This window comes from Sphaerodactylus townsendi, linkage group LG04 (genome assembly GCF_021028975.2).
Source record: "Sphaerodactylus townsendi isolate TG3544 linkage group LG04, MPM_Stown_v2.3, whole genome shotgun sequence".
NCBI lineage: Eukaryota > Metazoa > Chordata > Lepidosauria > Squamata > Sphaerodactylidae > Sphaerodactylus > Sphaerodactylus townsendi.
The window spans coordinates 795856-820469 of NC_059428.1; the positions used below are offsets into that span (position 1 = coordinate 795856).

Below are 24614 nucleotides of genomic sequence, written 5' to 3' on the forward strand. Positions count from 1 at the left end.
CGGGCGACTTCTTGCGTCCCCTCCCTCCTGCTGGTTTCTTCTCCCCGTGACCGAGGGAGGGCGCTTGGAAGAGCCGGGGGCGAAGGCATGGGCGGGGGACGGGTTTGGCTCGACCTGAAAGTTGTCCTGCGGGTGAGGCGGTTCCCACGGATCACGATCTCACCGAGCTGACTTCTGCGCCACGTTGTCGTCTGTCTGGCGGCACAGGGCAGGGAGCCTGTTGTAGGCCACGCTGGAGGGCTCTTCGGTCGGTGGTGAGGGGGCATTTGGGGCGGCAGTTCCTCCCCCCCTTTGCTGGCCTAGAAGGTTGTGGATGGGGGTCCCCCCTCTTCGCAGCTGGAGACGAGTTCTTGCGAGCCGAGCTGTGAATCCACTTAGTAACTCAAGCTCGGTCAGGGCAAGAATGTCAGGAATTGGGGTGGGGGGAGAAAAGAGGCGCCTGGGCAGTGTGGGGGTGGATGCTGAGACTGGAGGGAAGCATGGAGAGGGGGGGGGGCTTTCCTTGCTCTGGACCCACGTGATGCCTTCTAGGCTCAGGGCGGAAGGGGAGTGAGGAGAGAGCATGATGGGCAGGCCAGCCTGAACCCCCCTCACGTTCCTCTTCAGAGGTTTGATTGCGAGTGGTGGGGCAGAGGCGAGGCGCAGGCTGGGAGGGAAGAGGCACGTCTGGGAAGCGGGGGAGTCGTGCCATCCCTTGTTCAGAGGAGCCTTGCTGAGGGAGGTGTGGGAAGGGTACACCCCCCCCCCTTGCAATCTGTTCCTGCTGCTGTGGCCAAGAAGTGCTGGCTAGACATGGGGAGTGGGCAGGGCTTCAGGCAGCCTTGAGCTTGAGGGTCCCCCGCCCCCTCCCCACCCCAGGTCCAGTAAAGAGAAGGCCAGAAGCGCCCCTGCTTGGTCCTGTGCTCGTGGCGCACACACCCCCGCACACACCCCCACAGGCCCTTGTGGTCAGGTGGACTTTGCAAAATGACCCTGACGGGCTGAGCCCTTCCCATGCGCCATCTGCTAGAATCATCTTGGGAGGGGGAGGGGGCCCGGACAGAGCTGCTGATGCCATCAGGCAGAGTGGCTTGACGAACAGGAAGCGCTCCCCCCCCCCCAACTTGGCTTTCTGTTTGCACAGCCTCCTCCCCTTGGAGAAACAGGAGTGGACCCCAGACACCCCCACTCACGAGCCAGCCAGTTTTCTCTGCAGGATGCGTGTGCGAGAGTCGTCTCCTGGCGAACCCCTGCTGCTCTCACCCTGCCCCTCTGTCTAGGCCCAGCAACTGTGGCGAGGCGTGCTGCCCCGGCTGGTCCTTGGCACCCAAGGCTGGAAAGTGTGCCCAAGGTACTGGGGCCTGGGGGAGGGAGGGGGCGGGGAACCAGCTCAGGGGCCACCGCGCAAGGGCAGCCTGGGCCTACTGGGTGCCTGCCGGGGCCCTCTGGCTTTCTTGGGCAAGCTGCAGGAAGGCGAAAGGCTGCCCAGAAGCCACCTGTGTCTGACCCCTGTTGAGGGTGGTCACCTGGTGGGTTGAAAGAGGTACAGAGTCACGGAGCATGTGTACTGAAGTAGTGCACCACAGGAGGACACCGTGGCCCTCATGCCTGGCATGCGAGCAAAATGCTCAACGGAGTGAGGCTCGTTGTTTGAAATGGGAATGAGTGGCAACTCCTCAGTAGTGAGGGAATTGTGCTCTGCACATGCTCAGACAGTTACTCTTGCAATGTTTCAGAGCAAGTCTTGCTTCAAACAGAGCCCATTCTCCTTCTCCCCAGAATGTAACCAGGTTCGATTCCCCGCTCTGCCACTTCAGCTGTGGAGGCTTAGCTGGTGAACCATATCAGTGCACTCCCATACATGCCAGCTGGGTGACCTTGGGCTAGTCACAGCTCTACGAGCGCTCTCAGCCCCACCTACCTCACAGGGTGTTTGTTGTGAGGGGGGAAGGGAAAGGAGTTTGTAAGCCCCCTTGAGTCTCCTTACAGGAGAGAAAGGGGGGATATAAATCCAACTCTTCTTCTTCCTCCTCTCTTGCAGATCTGCTCATGGCCTGCAGGTGGCAGTCACTGCCTGGACCAGACAGCCTCTGGGATGGGAGCTCCTTGCATGGGGGAAGGGGGGTTGCTTCAGATCTCCCCCACCCCACCCCAGAAGCAGGCAGGGCATAGTTGCAGATGCCTGGGCTGCCGGTCTCCACCAATCCTTGCCTGCTTTTCTACAGGGAAAAGCAAAGTAGGGCGCAGACCTCCCAGAGGCAGCCTTCCCTGGGGGCTGCTGCCCAGCCGTACTCGAGCTGAAGGGTGAGGGGAGTGACAGGTGCTAACTGTGCTTCTCTCCTCTAGCTGTCTGCACCCCACGCTGCCAAAACGGTGGGCAGTGCCAAGCCCCCCAGCGTTGCGTCTGCCCCCCAGGCTTTGTGGGCCCCCGCTGTGAACACCTCCAGCCTGTCACCACCTTGGCCCCACCACAACCCCAGTCATCAGTGGTAGTTCGCTGGCAGCCTTTGACGTGAGTGATCCCCTGAGCATCCAGGGCTGCAGGGGGAGGGGTCTCCCACTGACGGACACCCAAGAAGAGCTGGGTGCCCAGTAGCAGAGTGAGATGCCAGAGCAAGGGAACTACCAATAGCTGCGGGGGCTTTCCCCCCTCCCCCAAGGAAAGCTCAAAGCCAAGCTGCAATAAAGCAACCTCCAGAAGCACCTGGGAAGTTGGGAAGTGACCAGTGGCCCGCCAGCAGAAAGGCAGCAGTGGCCTGGGGGGGGTGGGGGTGGGGGGGGGGCAGAGCAGCCCAAAGTCTTTGTTCCTTTGTTTAATGGATCCGCACTAGCCCAGCTGGGCAGTTGGGAGATAAGCAGACCGCCCCACTTGCGGATGCCTGTGAAGGAGGAGGAGGAGGAGGGTACATTTCAGGTGGGCCGGCGGGGCTCCTTCGGTGACTGGTCTCTGAAGGCTGTGGGGGGGGGTGAGGGATCTGGAGACGGGGCACGCTGCGGTCTCAGGGGAGGGGGGCTCACTGGGGGCTCCAATGCTTCCCTGGCCCTCTTTACAGACTGACGGAGCTCCAGGCTGTCCTACAGCGGCGGCAGGCCTTGGGTCCCACTGAGAAGATGGCAGCCATCCTGGCACAACGCCTCACACTCCGACATGAGGGTGGCACCCCCCCCGGCTCTCCCAGACGTGCCCCTGGGTCAACTCAAAGGCCCCATGGTATGGGGGAGAGGCAAGAGGCATGGGCAGCTGCTGGTGATGTGGGGTGGGGGGCACAACTGGGGCCTTGACAGAGGCAAAAATCTGTCTGTGACTCTTTTGTGACCCCCGTGGCTTAGGGGAAACCCACAGATCCTTAGCCACGCCCAGACCCCAAAGGCACAGTAGCTCTGCACAGGCTGGGGGACTGTGGGGAGGGGCTTCCACATCTCTTCAGCCAGGTGGTCCTAGAGCAGCTGGAAGTGGAAGCTCCCCCCCCCCCCCCGCGCAATCATCTGTGCAGCTAGACATCCTTCTCTGCAGATCTAGTGGCCCGGAGTGAGTGGCAGGAGGCAGCCATGGGAGTGCGGATCTGTGTGAGAGGATGTGCAGAGTGCTGACGGGGGGGCTGTGGGGGGGGGGAGGATGCCGGGCTGTGCCATCTGGGTGGCCTCCCCCTCTCCAAAGCCTGCGATTTGAGAATGGCTCCTGTGTCCAGCTGCTGGATCCAACCATTGTTCCTGGCTCCCTCCCCCTCATCTCTCCCTCCCCCATCCAGAGCTTTTCCAGATGATGTCAGGATATGATCAGAGGAAAAGGCAGGGCAGCTGCTCTGCCCCCCCCCCCCCCCGCTCACGGGGCCTGTCAAGAATCCACCCCCTTCAGAGCTTCTGCCTTGGGTGTTTTCCACATCATGCTGGGTGGGGGTGGGGGGGCTCCTTCCCCCAGACCTGAGCCTGGTCACTCCTGAGCCCAGGGGGCAAGACCAGTGACCTCTCCCTGCCTGGAGGCAGGGGGGCCTTGAAGGTCAAGGCTGAGCCAGTTGGGACTGGGTCCCTTCCTCACACCCTCCCCATTGTAAGGGAACCCCCCCCCCCGCAGTTTTGTATGCCAGGGGGTTTGGGGGAGGGCTTTTGTGCAGCTGGAGACAGCTGGTCAGTTGCGGGAGGCTCCATCTGGCAGGAATCCAAGACAAGCTCCTTTGAGTCTTGTCCTGTGAGGAGGGTGAAGGGGGGGGGCCGGGGGGGACTCTCTTGCAGGGACAGATGGGTGTTTGCAGCCTTTCCCCTTCCAGGCTGCAACTGGTGTCTCTGTGTAGCCCTCAGCAAGCAAGAAGGGGCGCCACAGTCTGGGTCGGGGGTGGGAGCTGACACCAGTTGTTCCTGCAGGTGGGGCGCGGGGGGGGGGCAAGAGAGGGCAGCAGAAGCCTCCCTATCAGGATGGGACTGTGGGGCGGGCACCACACTGTTGCAGAGTTCCTTCTATTGTGAACAAGTGCAGGAGGAGGAGGACGCCTTTGCAGCCACAGCAAAGTCTGCTGACTCGTGAGGGAGGGGCCACACCACAGGGCATGTCTGTCCCCAAATAGCACTCTTCCCTGATGTCTGGAGCATCCAGGGGATGGGAATGGGTGGGGGGGCATCCAGAGACCCTATTTTCTGGCTGGCTTCTCTTTCTTGCTGGGGGAGGAGTCTTCCCTCCTGGCTGAGCTCTGCCTCCGTCGGTGTCAGGGCAGTGGGCCAGGCGCCATCCGGACTTGGGGAAGCAGCTGAAGAGTTAACATTCCCGGCTCCGGTCCCTCGTAAACATTGTTACTGGCTCCGAGCCCACCCCCCCCACCCATCGCTGGGCTCGCTGCTTTCAATTAGCTGGTGGGTCGTGGGTCCGTGTCTTGAGCGCCCGTCCCTGCTGCTCTCACAGGGCTGCGGCTCCCTGCGCTCCTGGGCCATGCAGCCCCCGTGCCTCCTCCTGACAGTGGTGGGGCTGGCACTCAGCTGGCGCCCGTCCCCTGGGGGAGCTCAAAGGGTCAAGGTGCTTTTCACCCCCATGGTCTGCCGGGTGCATTGCCACGAGGGGCGTTGTACCAATCAGTGTGAGCGGGGCAACGCCACTATGCTGTACAGTGGGGAAAACGCCCGCCTAGCCGAGGGGACTCCTGGATTCCGTGTCTGTGAGTATTGGGGTGACTTCTGCACAGCTGGGCTGCAGAGGAGGGGTGCCTCTCCTGGGCAGGTCAAGGCAGGGAGGAAAGGTGTGCTGTGGGCATGCCTCTGGGTCCTGGGTGCGGGGAGCACTCCCCCGCCACTACTTGGCAAGTTTTCATGCACCCTTGGGTGCTCCCTCTCTCCAAATGCTCGAATCCAGGGCCTGGCCATGAGAGCAGTGTGTGGTTGGTTTGAGACTGACCGAAGGAGGTACCTGCTGCACACAAGGGGAGTTGACCGGTGGCACTCACTGCCCTAAGAAAGGCTGGTGTCCAGGGGCTTAGATGGACACATTCCTGGCTTTCCAGCTGGCCAGCAGCCCAGTTGCTCATAAGGATTTCCTGGGCTGTTGGCTCAGTTTGAGGTCTCCCTGTGGCATCTGGCCGGCCAGCCGATGGAGAAGATGGGGCTGGGCTGGGCTGGCTGAGCCTCCTTGGTCTGACCCTGCAGGGCTCCTCTGATGTGTCTGGTCTGCATGGACTAGCCAGTGGCACACCCTCCTGTCTGGCCCGGGGCCTGCTCTCCTGGCTCCACACTCGTCCCTTTGCACAGAAGAGGAGGTGGAGGAGGAGGTGGAGGAGGAGGAGGAGGGTCTGCAGAGTTTCTACCAGCCACTTGCTGGAGCTTTTTTTTTCCTTTCTAAATGCCAGTGGTGCAGGTTCTTGGGTCAAGAGGGGCTTCTACACCCAGGAGGGGCTGGCTGAGTCTCTGCCCTGCCTCAGCTGAGGGACCGGATGCTCCATGCTCTGTCCCCGTTTCAGCACTCTGCACTCCTGCGAACCCCGGCACCAGACTCCCCCTTGCTGTGGGGACGGGTTAAATGCTGGACCTCCTTCCTGAAGTGTCTTCCCCTGAAGCTGTGGAGTGTAGATTCGGGGCATGGGATCGAGACTCTGTGTGTGTCTGTGTGCATCAGAACGTATTTTGGATTTGGGTTAGATGCATGCATGGGCCGACGTTCAGCACAACATGTGCTGGGAATTCAGAGCAATGAGGTGGGGGCAGACCTCTCCCTGGGGGGGTGGGGGGGGAGGCAGAGCACAGCAGTTTTGGAGCTGCAGAGGTGGGTGCTGGGCACTGCCTTGCCCAGGTGGGTTGCTAGGATTAGGGGGGCAAGCATTGTTACACACACACACACACACACACACACACACCCAGCAGAAGCCTCCTTGCTTGCATCCCACGCAATCCTGGCTCCCTCCATTGTTGGCTTCCTTCCAATCTCACATCCAAGTGGTGCGGAGAACTGTCAGGGTAAACAGCAGGCTGGCTCCCTGCCACGGGCAGGCGGGCCTATGGCCAGGGAGCCTGACTCCCCTCCCCGTCTCTGGCGAGGCTGGGTGCCTGTTGGGTCAGGCGGGGTGGGGAATCCAAGCGGCACCTCTTGTGTGCATGTCGCAGGGCTTGAGACTGAGTGGTGAGTCAGCCTGATTGGGACCCTGGAGACCTGGGTTCAAGTCCTCAGTCCCCTGTGAAGCTCGCTGGGTGGCCTCGGCCCAGTCCCTGTCAGCCTCACCCACCTCACAGTGTTGTTGAAAGGAAATGCAGAAGAGGAAAAATGTGTGTACAACTCTGGAGTGCCTTGGAACAAGGGCAGGTTATAAATGCGTGTGTGCACGAGAGAAAGACCCCCTGAGCTGTCATGGAGAGGGTGCCTCCCAAGAGTGGGGGGCTGGGAAGGAGCTGTGTGGCGGGGCCTGCCTTCATTGCAGGGGGGGTGGGGCTGGGGCTGTTCGGGGGTTGAACTTCCTCAGCGGCTGCCCTTGGCCTATGGGGGCTTTCTTGTGTCCTGCTGTGGCCTGCAATCTGGGCTGCCCCGTTAGCCGAGCAGCAGATGCTTCCCTGGCCGTCCGTGGTCCAAGGCAAGAGAGGAGTTTCCGGAGGGGGGAGGGGGTTCCTGCTCTCTTCCCTCAGAGCCTTCAGGACTTCCATGCATCCCCATCCCCCCCCCCCCCCGTTCTAGATGCTTGGGGAGGGGAGGCCACGCCCTCGGCTTCATGCTGTGCGGGCAGCCTCAAAACTGGAGCGGAGCCAAAGTTGGTGCTTGCTTGGGGCCCGGGAGGGGCCTGGGCTCACATCCTGTCAACCGGGAACGGTTTTCTCACCTGATCCAGGTGAATGTTTCTCATGTTTATAAGAGCTGTAGCCAGAGCTGTATGTTAACAGGCAGAACCTGCCTGGAAGCCCCATTGTGCATGCAAAAGCCTCTTTGCATGTGCCCAGAAGCACTCTTTCCTGCCTTCTGTTCGTTGTCCAAAGTGCCCCTTTGCCCTGCTCCTCACTTGGCACGTATTCTCCAGTAGCCCCTCCCCTCCACACACGCTGGGTTGCAGCTGTGCTACATCTTGCTCAGCTGCGTGAGAACTGGCGTCTTCTCGCTCCCTGTGGTCTGACGGGCCGCCAGCTGTTGACTTAATGGAGTAACTCTCTCTCACGGCAAGATGGTGACTGAGGCCGGAAGGGCAGGAGAAGCCACTGGCCGCTGAGTGGCCGCTCTTCTACACACACGTGCCAAGTTGCCCCACTGCGCTGCTGCTGAAGGAGTAGCCTCTGCCACAGGGGCCTTGCTGTGGGTGCCAGGCAGTCGTGAGGTTAGTGGCTGACATGAAGGGAGGGGGAAGCATGAGAGCAGAGGACATTTCTAGTGGGTAAGCCATGCTGGGACCTTCATTAGTAGAGCCCATCCCACTCAAGGAAGCCCATTTTAACGCAACCCCTTTGTCAGAGGGGTTCCGGTGGGTGGACGCAGCAGGGGCCTCTTGGTTGGCCACCTGCTCCAGGGGCTGCATCCCGGGCGGAGCAGACTCCTCTTTGGGCGCTTGGCAGGGACCTTCCAGGCCAGACAGCCTCTTGACAGTTCCTGGCTCAGAACTATGGAGGCTGCCTTCCCACCCCCAAGGGAACGCCACGGAAGGCGAAGGACGCCCACAGAGCTCTGCTCAGGTCTTGCTGGTGACAAAGTTGTGAAGCTGTGCTGTGGGCGTGCTGTGAGGCCGCTCCCGTGGAAAGGAGGGTTTTCACTGCTTTGCCTTGCTTGCCTTTTGGGGCCCATGCAGCAATATGTTGGGGGACCTTTGAGATGTGGCTGACGGTGTGCACGAGGGTGTCCGGAATGATGCTGCTTGGGGGCTCCCCCTGTGGATGTCCATCCCACCGGCTACCTGGCCCTTTTAAGGAGTGGTGCCAAGGATTGAGCCCAGGACCTCCTGCTTGCCACTGAGCCACCAGGCCCCACATCCCCATTCCCACCGTCTGCCGAGCTGCCTGTTCTCTGGCTTGGCCCCACCCCCTCGTGTCAGCCCAGCTGAGCAGCCCCGCCCCACCCCCGAAGCTCCCCTTTCCCATCTCAACAGGCGTGGGCACAGCCAAGAATAGCCCGGGCTGTCTGGCAGGGGAGACTGTGCAGCAAGTTGCCTTCCCTTTCCCACGGGGGATTTGGCCCCGCCCTGTCCTCATGGGCCAGGCACAAGGAAGGATGCGGAGGCTGCGCTTTGGAGGCGCAAGTAGCATGGCTGACATCTGCTCCCGTGCACCAGGCGGGAAGGCAGCTCCAGGTCTCTGAGGCCTGGCAGGATGACTGGGGAAGCAGATGTGCCCAATCTTTCCCAGGAGAAGGGAGGGCCAAAGGAGTGGCGTGGGGGCTGCTGCGGGGAGGCAGAACCCTTTCCAGGTGATAACAGATACCTGAGCAGAAAATGTCAAGCTCTCCAGCTCCATGGTTCTGCCCACCCACTCACTGCATGCTGCTCGGATGTGCCCTGCTCACAAGATCTGCCTGTTTCTTGATTTGCAGCCTGCCTTTCTCGCTGATAAGGTGGATGATAGAATGTAAAACTGTGTGGTCAGACTCCCTGAGCTGTGTAGGAGGATGAGGGTTGCAGGACTGGAGAGCTAGGCAAGGTATACTGTAGTAGACAATGCAGGAAGCGGATTGCAAGGGGAAGGCAAGGCAGTAAAAGGGTGGTGAGAGATACAGTAGACATTGCCTTAAATGGCAGCCCTTATAAAACCGGCCTCCTCTGTTCCATTCAACCACAATTTTAAATCTCTTTTTACAAACGTTTTGGTTTTGCGCATTTTGCAAAATAACAGGGAGGGCGGGGACTTTCCTGGCACCCTCCGGTTGGCTGTTCTGCAAGGTGCCCCCCCCCCCCCACTGGAAAGGCACATCTAGGAGTAGTTGGCAGTCCTCTGTGCTCTGGTGAGCAAAGCTGTCACAGGGAGCGTAACTTGGGACTGGGTCGCTGTAGGGTCAGGGCTGCCTCCCACATTGCTATGCATCTTGTAGGGGCTGCTGGCACCTGAAAACCGTTTGCTGCTTTGGGCTCAGGCCCAGCGCTTGCTGGGTTACTGGGGTCCAGTTCCGTTTCAGAGGCTGTGGAAACAATGCCAAATAATCATGGCAAGAAGTCTTCTCAGTTCAGACTAGATGGGGGAAAAGGGGGAGGAAGGAATGGGGCCTAACTGAAGACGCACCACTTGCTCACCCAAGGCTTAGAAGCATGTAGAGCTGGAAGGGACCTCAAAGGCCATCTAGTCCAACCCATAAACAACACAAGACATTCATAGCCGCCACCACCACCCCACCATGCTCCCCCCAGTGACGCTTGCTGCATGCCCAGAGCAAGGAAAGGCTGGAGCTCTGAAAGGATCCCTGGAGATCTGTTGCTGACCCTTCCTCTTTGGAAGGGTGTGGCTTGTGACAGAGAGAGCCCTTCACCTGTGTGTGTGTGTCTATCTGTGAGCATTTCTGTGTTTGCAAACATCCACAGGATTTTCCTGCTCAGGGATGCTTTCCCAAATGCAGCTGTTTTTGACCTGAGCTCAGGCTATTTGCCAGTTCCGTGACCTGCTAAGGGACATATTAGGGATCTGTTGCATCAAAAGCAAGAGAGTCCTCTGACACCCAAAGGCATTCTTCTCTTTAGAAGCAGGTGGAAAATGTTCTTGTCTGCTTCAGAATTGTATCTCTCTGGGATTCTAGCTAACCTTTCTGCCTTCTGTAGCTGTCCTCAGAGTCTGATATGGGGGGAGGGAACTCTTGTTCGGGGGTGGGAGGAGGAGGAGGAGGAGGAGGAGGAGGCGGCATGGGAGACCAGCCATGAATTTGAGGATCAAAGAGAGGGGGGCTCAGGGTCTCCATCCCAGCCACACGATGGGAGCCAAGTGGAGAGTGGTCAGAGTTCTTGTTACGACTGAGTAGTTGCCCTCCCCCTTGAAAGTGAAGGTGAAGTCACAAGAGGGGATGCCAGTTTCAGCAACCGGAGGGAACCCCTGCACCTACCCCAGCCGGCCGGTCTGAATCCCAGTGAACTTCTTGGGACTGAATGGAGGAAATATTTTGGTGTTGTAGGCAGATACCTTAATGAAAGCATCAACCCAGAGGGATGAAGGGGTGATGAAGGCAAACTCTACATTAGGGGTTATTAGGAATGAGGTTGTAAATAAAACAGCCACTATTGTCACACCCTTGCATAAAGCCCACTGGCATCGCCTCATCTGGAATACAGTCTGCAGTTCTGGTTACCACATCTCCAAAAAGGGCATCACAGACCTGGAAAGAAAGTGCGGAAGAGGGCCCCCAAAGGGACTAGGGAGTTGGAGCACTGCGCCCATGAGGACGGGCTGGAGAGTCACTTTAGTCACTTGTCACTTTAGATAAGCGATGACTGAGGGGAGATATGATGGAGAGCCAGAAATTATACACAGGGTGGAGAAAGTGGATGGAGGGAGATTTTTCCCCCTCCATCTGTTCTAATGCTAGCACTCAGAGACATCCAGTGAAGAGGATGGGCAGAAATTCAGGACAGACAGAAGGAAATCCTTCTCGTTGCAATAAAGAGTGATTGAAATGTGTAATTTCCTGCCAGAGGATGCAGTGATGGCCACTGGTGCAGGCAGCTTTCCAGGAGCTGGCAGATTCATGGAGGAAGGGTCTGTCTGTGGCTACCAGCCACGGGGAAGCTCCATGTCCAGAATGCCAGCCCGGAGGAGGAGCGGCATCAGGAAAGGCCTCCGCCGCTCCGCGCTCTGCTGCTGCTGCTGGCCCTGCAGGGAAACTGGTTGGCTGCTGTGGGAAACACGATGCTGGACGAGACGGACCCTCGCCGGTCTGATCCCGCAGGGCTGTTCTGATGTTCTTAGTGCAGGCCACCTGTGGCCCCCACTGACTGGTTTTCTCTGCCTTGTAGTCTTATGTCCTCTCATCTGCCACAATGGGGGGGTCTGTCTAAAAAAGGACAAGTGTCTCTGCCCTCCCACCTGGACAGGCAAGTTCTGTCACATCCCAGCACCTCCTCGCACCCAGAACCAGCCCCCCACCCGCCGAGGAGCAGATGAGGAGCCTCCAGCTGAAAGGGGAGCACAGCATGTGACCAAGTCGATGTACACGCTGCCAATCACCAACCATGATCAGGAACGTGACGGTAAGGGGGCTGGAATGCTGATGCTCATGGAAGAGTGGGGCACTATGTGGGAAGTCCCATGGGGCCAGCCATGTTCTGTGGCACGGAAGAACAAGATTGTGCTAGTAGGCACTAACTGGAGAATGTTAGTTTAGAGGTGCCCACCTCCAGGTGGTGGGTGGAGATCTTCCATTGTTGTGGCAGATATCAGTTCCGCTGGAGAAAACGGCCATCTTGGGAGGAAGGCTCTATGGCAAGTATCCCCCACCAAACCCTCCCCTCTCCAGGCTCCAGCCCTAACAGTGCTTGTTGTTTCTCAACTGGGAGCAGCAACCCTCGTTCTGGGCCCTGCCAAGCAAGGCAGGAACTGGAAAACTGGGGACAAAGACCCTGGGAACAAAATGGTTCCCAGAGGGCAAAATAAGACTGGAGACACGTTGACGGCAAATATCTCAGGAGATAAAGGGGGCCAAGTTTCCTCCTCAAATGAGGAGCCAAACCACTGTAGCCTTTGGAGAGGATTGGTGCAGTAAGGAGGTAGAATAAGCATGAAAAATACATTCTGATAGAGAAACTAGCGTGGTAGAGCGTTAAACCTAGAAACTGGGAGACCCAGGCTCAAATCCTCATTCCGCCATGGAAGTGCCTTCGGTGACAAGTCTCTCTCAGCCTAGCCTACCTAACAGGGTGGTTGTGAGGATTAAATTGAGTATAAACCATTGAATCGATAAATGAGGTGAGAAATCTTGCTAGCTGACTGGGGGCAGAGTACCCAAGGACATTGGGGAAGGCCAACCTGCCTCCTACTTCCCTGCTGGCCAGGCGCAAGGCTGTAAGGAGGAGGACTTGGCCTGATTCACCAGCACTGCAGGAACCACTCCACGGTCCAGGGACAGCCGGTGTCCTGAGAGCGGGCCGACCCTGGAGTGGATCCTGCTGGAGTAGGGAGGCTGCTCCCAGCATTCACTTGTCCTAGCAGATCAGTGGAGGATGGATAGCTCAGTCGGAAGGCAAAAACCTTCTTGCCCACTTGTCTTGGGGAGAGAACGCCTCTTCCCCCCTCTTCAGCCCCTGTGACCGCTGCTGGTGTGGTGATCTGCACCCCCTCCCCCCAGGTGCAGCCTCAATGGCGAACGTCCACGTCGAGCACCCCCTGGAGGCCTCCGTCACCATCCACCGGGTGGAGCGGGTGAAGGAGGAGGAGCTGCTCCCCGGCAAGACTAGGTCCCTCCCACGCTCTCGGCCTGCGCTCTACAGTGTCCTGGCGCAAAGCAGCTCTCGGGACCCCGGTGGCTACAGTGAGGACTCTGGATTTGGCTATTGCTTCAGGCACCTGCGGGGTGGAGAGGTACCTGAGGGGACAGCTGTCGCTTGTTCACCCACCTGCTGGGCTGGAAGCATCACAAGCCCAGGGCTGCATCTGGAGGCTTCTTCAGACGTCTGCTTGGGGTCACTTGGGAACATACTGCAGGTTGTCTGCCCAACCCTGACCCCAGAAGGGCCAGAGAAGAAGCCTCCAGAGACACAGGGAGGGAGGGAGCTGCTCCCTGGCCCTTGATCCTGGCTGATCCTGAGGCTGTGTCCTTAATGCTGCCATCATGGGATCAGCATCACGAGAGGTGACCAGCCCTCAGAAAGGCCTGGAGTGCTCTTCACCTCCCCACATGCCTCCAGCCAAACAATTGGGGGTGGGGGGGGTAGCAGCTGCTCTCTGAGTTGCTCTAACACACACACACACCACCACCACACCACACATCCCCAGCTTGCTAAGAACTTCCACGTCTGGGGAGGGGAAGGATCCTTTAGCCCAAATGGGAGTCAGCTCCTCGGGGCAGAGGGGCGTCTTTGCCAGGGCACTTGCCATTCACATCAGGTGCGGGGAGGGCAGTCCTAGGGTTGGAGAGTCACAATTCCACCGTGCATCCGGGTTATTGCCGTCTATGTGAAGGAATTCTGAAAGAGCCATTCCAAAGCTAGGAGACTTCATTCCCTGGGCATGCCCACAAAAGCAGCCACTGGCACACGGATAACGACAGGAGAGCATGCAGGAAATGGTGGCTGGCAGTGGGTTTAGGGTGGGGTTCCCCACATGCCATGGATGGAAGGGATCCCAGCAATATGGCAGCTGTGCATGCAGAGATGGGGGTGTGAGCTGACAGCTGCCACCCACTTGCACCTTGACAGCTCTGTGCTTGCTGAGATGAGGCCAGGCAGTGGCTTGGGGGGGGGGGCGGGGGGCTGCTTGCCAAGACCTTTCTTCTGACCCTTCCCATTTCTCCCTTTCAGTGCAGTGCCCCCTTGCCTGGCTTGCGCACTCGGGAGATCTGCTGCCGTGGTAACGGCCTTGCCTGGGGTGTCCACGATTGCCAGCCATGCAGCTCTGGTGGCAGAGGTAAGGGTCTTCAGGAGAGAAGGGGGGGGGCTCTCCCTTTTGGCTGGGTGAGCCTGTTTGTATCTGGAAAGAGTGGACTGGGTAGGGGAGCAAATGTGTCCTCCTCCAGCAGGGCTACATTCATCCAGGCTGGCCTATGCCGTTCTTGTTTGCTTCTCTCGTCTGAATAGCCCTGCTGTTCAGGACAGACACTGTTGCATAGCTCCTAGCAGAGAAAGAAAGCTTCAGTACTCACAATGATGGAGGAGAGCAAAGCCTCCAAGAAGGTGGAAGATTAAAGAAAAATCCTCCCACCCATCTGAGGCATCTGAGATCAGGAGTGATGGTCTGAGGGACTCCCTGGCTTCTGAAGCGTAGCCCGGCTGGCTTCACCAGAAACTGCTGCGGCCTCCCAGATGAGCTGGCAGGCAGGCACTCCGCAGCCCAGGACCAGCTCCCAGGCCAACCAGCCATTGTGGCAAGATATTCTGGGCCAACAGAGGTCGGCTGCATCAAGCCTGCTGCCTTCCTCACAAGGGAGAGCTCCCCAGCACTGAGCCCCCAGGATCAACGGCCAGCAGGGGAGGAAGGGGATCCGCACCAGCGCTCAAGGGGCCCTCCAGCCAGCACACAATCTGGGGCCTGTCCCAGGAATCCGCAGCAACCCCCAATACGGCAGGCATGGCCTTTTCCCTGCCCTTTCTGCCGGGTGGGACTTGTCTCCACAGAGGCTGCTGTGGGCCGTGAGTTCCCTGCCAGGTGGTATGAACCCTGCGATAGGTCACTGGTGGCTGGGATCGGTCTCCCCAAACCCCCTCCTCAAACCAGTTGCCGAATTCCATGGAAATTAATGCTAATCTGTGACTGCCCCCCCCCCTGGACATTATGAACCTCACCCTCTAGGGGGAGCAGCAAAACATCCCAGTAACAGCCCACCCCCCATCAGACATCCTGACATTCCACCTCCCTTAAGGCCCTCCCCTCGTTTGCTTGGGCATGCGCGATTAAATGCCTTGATGAGCTTTGGAGCTCTGACATCTTCGGCCCAGGTGCGAATCCTTTCCACGAAACCAAATATTGCAAGAGTTTGTGGAGAAAGCGAGAATCCAGAACTTCCTGGACTTCAAAGTGTTGGTCACCATCAACCATCAGAGGAGGAGCAGATGAAGGATGCCACACATCGGGAGCTGGAGCTTTTTTGAGGAGGCTGCAATGAAACACAGAGTGTATTTTACGCAATGCTTTAGGTAGTTCAAGCTGAACAGCCACTTCATTGATCACTCGAGTTACTTCAAATGATCCAATGTACTTATGGCCCAACTTAGTGTACTTATGAATGTCTCTCAAATTCTTAGTAGAAAGGTACACAAAGTCACCCACAGCCACGGTAAAGGGCCTGCGATTCTTACCAGCCTGGTCTTTTGGGAGTCCTTGGCTTCTTGTAGGGCACGTAAGATAGGATCCCATCCCCCTACATTCTGTTGTATCCAATTCTGCAGATCAGGAGGTTCAACCACCGATTGCCCTAAAAATGGAAGGGGTTTAGCTGACCGGCCAGAAACCACCTCAAAGGTGTTTTTCCTGTGCTACTATGAATGGCATTGTTGTAAGTGTACTCCACATAGGGTAGCAGGTCCACCCAATTATCTTGATGATAGTTACTGTAGCACCAAAGGTATTGCTCCAGTGTCTGATTGGAGCGTTTTGACTGGGCGTGGTACGCTGAGGTCAGACCTTGTTCCACACCCAGAAGCTTCAGAAAAGCCCTCCAGAACTTTGAGACAAATTGGGGACCCCTATCAGAAATTATTTTGTCAGGAACTGAATGTATCCGGTATATGTGCTGGATAAACAATTGAGCCAGTTTGGGGGTGGATGGGATGGTAGAACAAGGAATAAAATGAGCCTGTTTAGAGAACAAGTCCACTACCATCCAAATTACAGTTTTGCCATGCTTTCTGGTAAGTCAGTTATGAAGTCCATAGAAATCACTTTCCAGGGACTATCCGGGCAGGAATAGGCTGCAACAGTCTCTGGGGTTTGCCCGGAAGGGTTTTGGCCATAGCACAGACTGGGCATCCTTTCACATAAGCCTCAATATCCTTTCTCACAGAACGCCACCAAAACTGCCTCCTGACAAGATGAAGTGTTTTCACAAAATCAAAGTGGCCAACCGATCTGGAATTGTGCCCCTCTGGATGACTTGCAGGCGTAGCGCAGGCGGCACAAACAGACAGTCGCCCCTCCTCCATAGCCCCTCCTGAAGCACCGGGGAGGGGCTGCCTTCATCATCAGGAATGAGGTGTTTTGCCACCTCCAAAAATTCAGACAACAGCAAACTGGGAAGTGTAACACCGCCGATGAGAGGCGGGGTCAGAATCCATAGATTTCCCTGAAGGTGGGCCTGGGAGCAAGTCACCGCCAAGCCTAGTTGGGAGGGCGTGAGAACGGTGCGAGGGGGCCGTAGCTCCACCTCTCCTGCCTCCCCATTCGGGAGGCGAGACAGCACATGCGCGAGGCGGTTGGTTTTGCCCAGGAAGAAATGCACTGTGAACTGGAAATGGGGGAAAAAATCAGCCCAGCGCATTTGTTTGGCGGACTAGCGCCCCAGCGTACTCAGCGTGGCCAAGTGTTATGGTCTGTTCAGACTTCAAAGGGATGTTCCATGTAGCCAGTCCTTGTTTGATGGCACCAGTTTCCTTATCACCCACAGTCCAGTTCAATTCTGATCCAGAGAATTTTTTCGATCAGTATGCACACAGGTGTAGCCTGCCCTCCATCATTTGAGGGCAGCCCCTAAGGCATTATCTGAAGCATCTACATGCACAACAAAGGGAAGGGAGGGGTCTGCATATCTCAAAATCTGTTCAGTGGTAAAGACTTGTTTTAAAGAGTCAAAATCTGGGGACCATGGCATGGACGCGCCGGGAAGGGCAGCCTCAGTACCCTTGCCCTTAGTTCTCAATAAATCCATTAACAGCAGAGCCAGTTCAGCAAAGTTCAGAATAAAGTCACGGTAAAAATTAGCAAATCCCCAAAAGGACTGTAGCTGCTTTCTAGTAGCTGGGTGTGTCATTCCCCCTCGTCGCCCGGGCCCTTTGGGCGGCGTATCCTTCACTCCTACCCTAACCTGGGGGTTGGTCTTTCCTAGCCAAGTTTTTGTCCAAAAACTCCCGCAGTGCAGTGACCTCCACTGGGCTCATTGGGTAGAGCCGCCCCTTGGGTAACTGAGCTCTGGGAATCAACTCTATTTTGCAATCCAGGGCCCGATGCAGGGGCAAGGAGTCACACTCCCTTTCCTCAAACACAGTACTTAAGTCCCAGTAGGGTTTGGAATGGCTGTGTTACCCTCCTCTTACAAGCATTTGGCTTGTCCCAATTCCTGGGGTTCTGGCGTTATTTCCTGCACACGGCTGCCGCACGGGGTCAGTAAAACGAACAGTGTGCTCAGCCCATTGGATAGTCGGATTTTGATCTACCAGCCAGGGCATCCCTAGCACCACCGGGCATTTGGAGGTGCAAACGACAATGACGCTGCGGCGCTCCCAATGCTGGGCGCACGGAATCAACACCTTTTCCATCTTAAAACGAGCCAGCGTTCCCATCACGGGGCTTCAGTCCATTCGGGCAAATTGAATAGTTTGTCTAAATGGGATCATTTCTAGCCCTAGCCCCTCCACCACACTGGGGTGCATAAAGCAATGCGTACACCCAGAGTTCACCAGTGCTTGTACCAGCATTCTGGTGATTTTTGGCTGGTTGGTAACAGTCATGGATAGTACTGTGGGTTTTCCCCTGACACTCACCCTGTCGCCGTTCGCTGGCACATTCTCTGGAGGGCGGGCTGACAAAACCAAACCAACCCCCCATCCCTTCTCCTTCCGAATCTGCAAAGGAGTGGTCAGTTTCCAGGGCCATTTTTGAGCTTCCTTTATTGGGTTTGTTTGTTTTACTACTGGAGTGTTTCACTGGTGCGGGAGTGGCAGGGCCTTTGGGTGGCTGCCAGATGCCCACTATCCCCACAATGAAAGCAAAGGCCCAGGCACCTCCAACGAGCAAAACTCTTCTTCAACAGCTGTCATGTGGCTTGGTGGCTTGCAAAATCCAGAGGATGCCAGGGGTGCGCGGCGGGGTCCAGGGGGCTTCGGTTTGGATGATTTGACTACCAACATTCTGGTTTCGGTGTCACCTGCCTCAGATTGGTCGGGTTTCAACTCCTCAAGACCCATTTTAGCAACTCTTGGTTCAAGGCCTCTGTAAACGCATGCACCAGGATTTGGTCAGGCCAATCTGGAGTTCTGCTAGCCAGGGCACGGAACTGTTCAGAAAACTCCACAAATGGCTTGTTCCCCTGGCGCATCTTCATGATCTCCCGCTCAGCTTGCTCCCCCATGAAGGGATTTTCAAAATGGCTGCAGAGCACTCTTAGGAACCTGGGTAGGGTGTGCAGATTTCGTCTGCCTGTCGATGGAACAGGTCCACGTACCAATCAGCCGCCGCTCCCTCCAACAGTGCGTGCCCTGTGGCCCTACTGTGGCATCTCCTGCTCTGTCTCAATGGAGATTGAGACATCATGGACTCGCTCTGTTTCACGTTGGTACTGTTGACCATAATCTGTTGACCTGAATAAGGAAATATGGTAGCAGTTGTGGCGATCCGTTGGAGCAGACTGTCGTCCGTCTCTTGCGGGCGTAGGAGGGGACATGGGCATAGGCAGGATCTGGATTTGCAGTGGCTGCCCTGAGTGGCAGTTCCTGTCGAGATGTTCCCAGTTGGTGCTGCACCTCCCCACACATTTCCATCCGCAGGCTTACTGATCATCTGGGTTAGTCAAACTTCAGTGGATTGGTCTCTAGCTTGAAAAAGTTCCATTTCACGCTGCATTTTTGGAGCAGCAGTGGCGAAGTGGCTAAGAGCAGGTGCACTCTGATCTGGAGGAACTGGTTTTGATTCCCAGCTCTGCCACTTGAGCTGTGGAGGTTTATCTGGGGAACCAGATTTGCTTGTGCACTCCAACACATGCCAGCTGGGTGACCTTGGGCTAGTCACAGCTTTTCGGAGCTCTCTCAGCCCCACCTACCTCACAGGGTGTTTGTTGTGAGGGGGAAGGGAAAGGAGATTGTAAGCCCCTTTGAATCTCCTATAGGAGAGGAAGGGGGGATATAAATCCAAACTCTTCTTCTTCTTCTTCTTCTTCTTCTTCTTCTTCTTCTTCTTCTTCTTCTTCTTCTTCTTCTTCTTCTTCTTCTTCTTCTTCTTCTTCTTCTTCTTCTTCTTCTTCTTCTTCTTCTTCTTCTTCTTCTTCTTCTTCTTCTTCTTCTTCATTTGTTGGAACTTTTCCTCATACTCCAGCTTTCCCTGTTCCCAGGGGCCCGCTGCCTCAGTGTCTATGTCGGATTCTTTATCGGACTCCTTTCCTTTCTCTGCAGATCCCGCTGGCACTGTGCACGCTATCGGGGCTGACCACCTTTGGGCCCTGCATCTTTCTTTCCAGGTGACTTGCTGCGGGTTGCACTCATCTCTGGTTTGGATCAGTTCCTCCCAATGCAACCCGGTGCCATGAGGGTCTCCTGGTTGGCGTTGATATCCTCTGTACCTGCCTGGCCCTTCCCAGGGTCATCCAGAGTGGACCCCCCCCCCCCTGGGTCTGTCAAATGTGAAGATTTGTAATCCAAGGGATTGCCCCCGTAGTCCCAGTACTACTCATCTGGTACATCCTCTCCAGGAACCATCCACTGTGCAGGCCCTTGGTCCACCGCCCAGTTGCCAAAGGGCGGCAAATGTGCAGGTGGACTCCCGCCAAAACCAAATGTGCTGTGGTGTGGTGCTGTCTGCTCGACCAGAGGAGCTGGAGAAGCCATCCCAGACTTCCAAGCCTCTTCCTCCTCCACGGCCAGAAGTATTGAAAGCCTCTGCTCCATCACGGGGTTAGGGACCTCAGGCAGAGGGGACCCCCAATCAGTCCTTGAATAAAAGCTGAAATCGCCGATAAAACATGCACAACCGCAGCTGGCGAAGGAAGCATGAGGTTGGCTACTTTTTAGAGAGCAGGCTTAATGTCAGAACTCCCCTGCAAAGACAATGAAGCACTTGAAAGCTCCAGGGTTTTATTGCTGATGACAGGGGACAAGGCAAAAGCTCTCCCCTCAGAAATAAAACAAACAGAAATTCACTGAATCAGTTCCTCCAGCTCCAAGGTTGCTGATGAGACAGCTGCAGAAGAGAAACTGAGCAGAACAGCAGACAGAGCTTGGCGCAGCCCATCCCCCCCGTCAGACATCCTGACACAGGCGAGGGTTTCCCTGAGAAAAATAGATGAAAGCCTCCGCCTCAGAGGAGGAGGGCAGGCGAATGACAAGGCAATTTCAGTTTCCCCCAATCGGGAGAGGGGAGGCAAAATGGCCCGCCCGCAGGGGGGCAGATCTGGAAGGCTTCAGCTCCATAAGGTCCTCTGCACCCCTTGGTTCTGACCAAGAGGAAGGGTGAATTGTCCAGAGAAAATTCAGACGCCCGAGGAGATTCGGCCAGGCTTTTCCAGAGGCTTCTAAAAAAAGATAGTTGCCACTTTAAACTACCCAATGGAGGGGACAGACCCGCCAGTTCCCCTCCCTTCCAAGCTGGACAACTGAGGCTCCAGGCAGCTCGCCAAGCCCATGCACAGCTGCCCCTTCCTGGAGGTGTCTGACAAGATTTTAATGAATGAATGGGCTTACCCCACCCCACCCCACCCCCATGGGAGCGACTTCCTGGCCTCGGTGGCCTCTGCGGCTCCACTCCCTCCCTCAGCAGGCAACGAAGAATCTAAAGGTGTTGCCTGTGGATGCCCCGTGGTTGCACTGCAGTCTGAGGCTATCTTGCCCTGAAGGATCTCCTGGATGGGGAAAAAAGGAGGTGGTATTAAAGACATCCCCCGAGGCTTCTTCCCTGGAGTGTCAGCTGTGCCCTCCAGCATCGCAAGGGCCGTAGTCACATGGATGGATGATTTGTTGCAGGACCTCGAGGCTGATCCACTTACCTTTTGCAAATCTCTGCTTAAAATCCAGAGAGCGGCCTGGTTTGCCACCGATGCCTCCCGGGACACCACTCAGCTCTGCACCCTGCCACAGCGGCCGGGAACATCTTCATGAGAAGGAACTTCTGGTTGAAAATTTGGAAAGTGGACCATTTGTCTAAGACAAACTTAGCCCCTGAGAGGTTTATAGGGCAGCTCCGCTTTGGCGATTCTATTTTGGAGAAGGTCCTGGTGGAAACAAAGGATAGGAAGAAGGCTATGCCCTCCTCCTCCTCCGCCTTTCCAGCCTGGGACAAACCAAGAGGGAGAGCCTCCTCTTCCTTTCATCGCTGCCACTTCCCGTCAGGTGGCAGGGACAATGGGCGGTTCAGATCTAACGGGACCACAGCCTGCAGATCCAAGGGCTAAACATACCTAACATCATCTTGACAAGGCCTAATTGCCCAAACCCAGTTCAAACTGACTCCAGCATCGGGGGCTGCTTGATGAACTTTGCAAACATATGGCAGAAATCCACCACGGACGTGTAGATGCTGAGCATTTTGCAGCAGGGATACCAAATAGAATTCAACTCCCTGCCACCACCATCCTTCTGCCCTTCCTTGCTACCTACCTCCTCTTAGAAGCACTTGCCAGTCTTCTCAGCATCTTCTCAGCATCGGGGCTATACAGCAGGCTCCAGGGAGTCTATTTACCACTGTTCCTGGTCCCCAAGAAACCAGGGGGCAATCCTCAGTTTGAAAAGTCTCAATCTCTGGTCAAAAAGGGAATGTTGAAAGGAATATCTGGGCTTCATTCTACAAACCATTTGTAAGGGAGACCTCCTTGTACCCCTGGATCTCGGGGGATACCTCCATTTACCTGTCCACCCTGACTCGGGCTGCTTTCTGTGTTTTGCCTGGGACATCACCCACCTCGGGGCCAGGGGGAACACGGGAGTGGGGAAAGTTTTTCTGCCATCAGAAAAGCAGGTCAAGATACGGCCAGAGACCGGTCCAGCAAGGACCATGCGGGTCTATTGTAGCTGGCTGCGGTCCTAGGTCTCTTTGTCTTGGCAATAGATCTAGTTCAGTGGGCAAGGCTGCACCCAGGACCCTTCAATGGGAGCTGCTTCCTTATCAGTGGAAGATTTGCAAGGTCTTCAGGTTGAGGAAAGGCCTAAGAATGGGCTTGTGGATGCCACACGTCCAGATGCGAGCAAGTGGTGCCCATTGCAAAAACCAGGTGGTCCAGGGGGGCTGGTTAAAGATGGAGAGCCCCTTCCGCACAAACTGGTTGGAGCTGAGAGCTGCAAGGAAAGGCCTGCCAGCCTTCAAACATCTACTCTGAATTCAACATGTTCTGCTGAAAATGGACAGCATGACTGCAAAAACAGACCACGGGACACAAGAGACCACGGGGCACCTGCATCTGGAAAAAACCCCTGCTGTTCCAGTGGGCACAAAGGAACCTGGCAGACCTCTGAAGGGGCCTGAGCAACATCACAGCAAAATGGCTCAGTCATTCAGCACTGGACCCGGGAGAGTGGGCTGTGAATCCTGTGACTGACCTTCTGCAAGATAGAAAGGTGCTCCAGAGACCTGTTTGCCACAACCCGGAACAAGCAAGTTCCCAGGTATTTTTTGAGAGATCTCTAGAACCAGGCACGATGCTCTCTGTCAACAATGGCCAAAGTGCCTTCTTTATGCCTCTCCCCCCCATTCCACTGATTGGGAGGTTCCTGAGGAAGGTCCAGGAAGAGGGGGCTCAGATCTCAGCAGTCAGTCCTTATTGGCCCAGGAGGGCTTCGTTCTTGGACCTGGTGGACCTGACACAGTCCTCTCCCTGACTACTTCTGCTGTGTTGAGATCTGTTGGCCCAGGGCCAGTTATCCACCCAAATCCTGCTTGGCTGAATCCGACAGCCTGGATCTTGAAAGCTGGGACAGGATCCAGTGTGGGTTTTCCCAAGAGATTGTCATGCTGCAGTCTTGTAAACAGTCTACTTGGAAACTTTGCAGCCGTACCTGGACTGTTCTAAGGTTCTTGGCGCAGGAAAATTCATTAAATCCGCTCAAAGTTACTCCAAATGATTTTACTGAGTTCCTGTCCAAAAGCTGGAAGTTCGTGACCGCATCACCCCATATGTCCCAAGTAGGCCTCTGTGGTTGGCAGAGGCCAATTTACTGGTGGTCCCTGGCCCCTCCATGATGCGACTGGCCTCTACCCGGGCCAGGGCTTTTACGGCCCTGGCCCCTGCCTGGTGGAACACCCTTCCATTGTTGGTTTGGCCATTGTATGTTTGGCCCAGTGTACACCGCCCAGAGCCCTTCAGGGGTGGGCGGTTAACAAACAAACAAACAAACAAACAAACAAACAAACAAACAAACAAACAAACAAACAAACAAACAAACAAACAAACAAACAAACAAATAGGTTTTAAACCCAGTACATTGAGAAGGCAAGTTGCAGCCATGATGGCAGTTTGAAGTGACGGAGTAGGGGGCCATCTGTCAAAACACAGACTTACAAAGAATTTTCTCAAAGGGATGGCACAGATCAGCACACCGGTGTTGCACCACTTCTCATCATGGAGTCTGGCCAAGGTACTCAAGGCACTTACAGGTCCTCCATTTGAACTGTTGAAAAAGGCGTCCTTAAAACAGCTATGCAGGAAACTGGACTTTCTTGGGAACATCATGCTGGCCAGGCGTGTATCTGAGGGCCCTTTCATTCAGAAGTGAATTGTGTGACATACAAAAGAACTCTGTAGTCAAAGGTAGGAACACTTTTTCACCTTAGTGAGACCATAGTGCCCTAGACCCCTTCACTCTAGAGAACATGAAGGCACAAGCTGCACATGAGAAGGGTCTCAAAAGGTACATCAAAGCTACAGAAACTATCAGGAGATCAGATGCTTTATTCCTGCCATATGGCCCAAATAGGTTGGGGCTGAACGTTACTAGAAGCTCCATTGCAAGATGGGTCAGACTCTGTATTCCCCTGGCTTGTAGTTTCCAGGGGGTCGCAGATTTCAGGTCCAGCGGTGGCTCACTCACCAGGGCAGCAACCACATCCACAGCAACCACATTTTCAACCTTTGCTTGCCATTACTGACGGAACCAGCACAGACCAGCTGAGCTGACCTTTGGCAGACATGTCCTACAAGAAGTCCTGCAGGAGCAGTAACAGGCAGAAAGTCTGAGCTGGGGTGACACTATTATTATCCCCTCCCCCCAAGTGGTTGAAACTTTGATACACAATCAGCCTGGACACTGTAGCCCCACTGAAGAAGAATGACACTTTGGACTTGCCATGAAGGTGTTTTCTCTTCAGTGGGGCAAAGTCATCCAGAACCCCCACACACACACACACACACAAAGAAGTGGGGGGCGTGTCCATGTGCATAGCTCAGAGATTTTGCAGGGTTTGGGACACTGGAGGGCTTCAGCCCCCTTGCCCTTTCGAGAAAATGTCCATAGCCCTGCCTGGAAAAAGAAGGCAGAGCCAAACCAGCCTGGATGACTTTAGCCCCGCTGAAGAGAAGACCCCTTCATGGTAAGTCCAAAGTGTTGGTCTCAAGACAGAGAAGGAGGTGTTCAGCATCGGGGGTCTTGGGCATGTGTGTGGAATGGCTCCTGTCACTCTGGGACCGAGGGCGGGATTGCCATCTGCCCCAAACCCCTCCCCTACTT

The 24614-nt window shown here is 56.0% G+C and overlaps 2 protein-coding genes across 13 annotated transcripts in view; both read left to right on the forward strand.

The window, feature by feature from the left end:
- The window catches only part of SPTBN4 (spectrin beta, non-erythrocytic 4), a 573187-nt gene that overhangs the window by 182762 nt on the left and 365811 nt on the right, over window positions 1-24614 (forward strand). The gene's annotated exons all lie outside the window — the stretch shown is intronic.
- Window positions 1-24614, forward strand: part of LTBP4 (latent transforming growth factor beta binding protein 4) — a 69536-nt gene that overhangs the window by 444 nt on the left and 44478 nt on the right. For 4 of the 6 annotated variants that reach the window (XM_048492860.1, XM_048492863.1, XM_048492864.1 and 1 more), the window contains exons 2-7: window positions 1260-1330; window positions 2326-2491; window positions 3033-3190; window positions 11346-11579; window positions 12674-12906; window positions 13845-13950. In XM_048492860.1, coding sequence (XP_048348817.1) covers window positions 1260-1330; window positions 2326-2491; window positions 3033-3190; window positions 11346-11579; window positions 12674-12906; window positions 13845-13950 — 968 coding nt within the window. Of the gene's footprint in view, window positions 1-90; window positions 248-1259; window positions 1331-2325; window positions 2492-3032; window positions 3191-4335; window positions 5121-11345; window positions 11580-12673; window positions 12907-13844; window positions 13951-24614 lie in introns of those variants that run through there. The other 2 variants (XM_048492865.1, XM_048492861.1) reach the window with 2 other exon arrangements.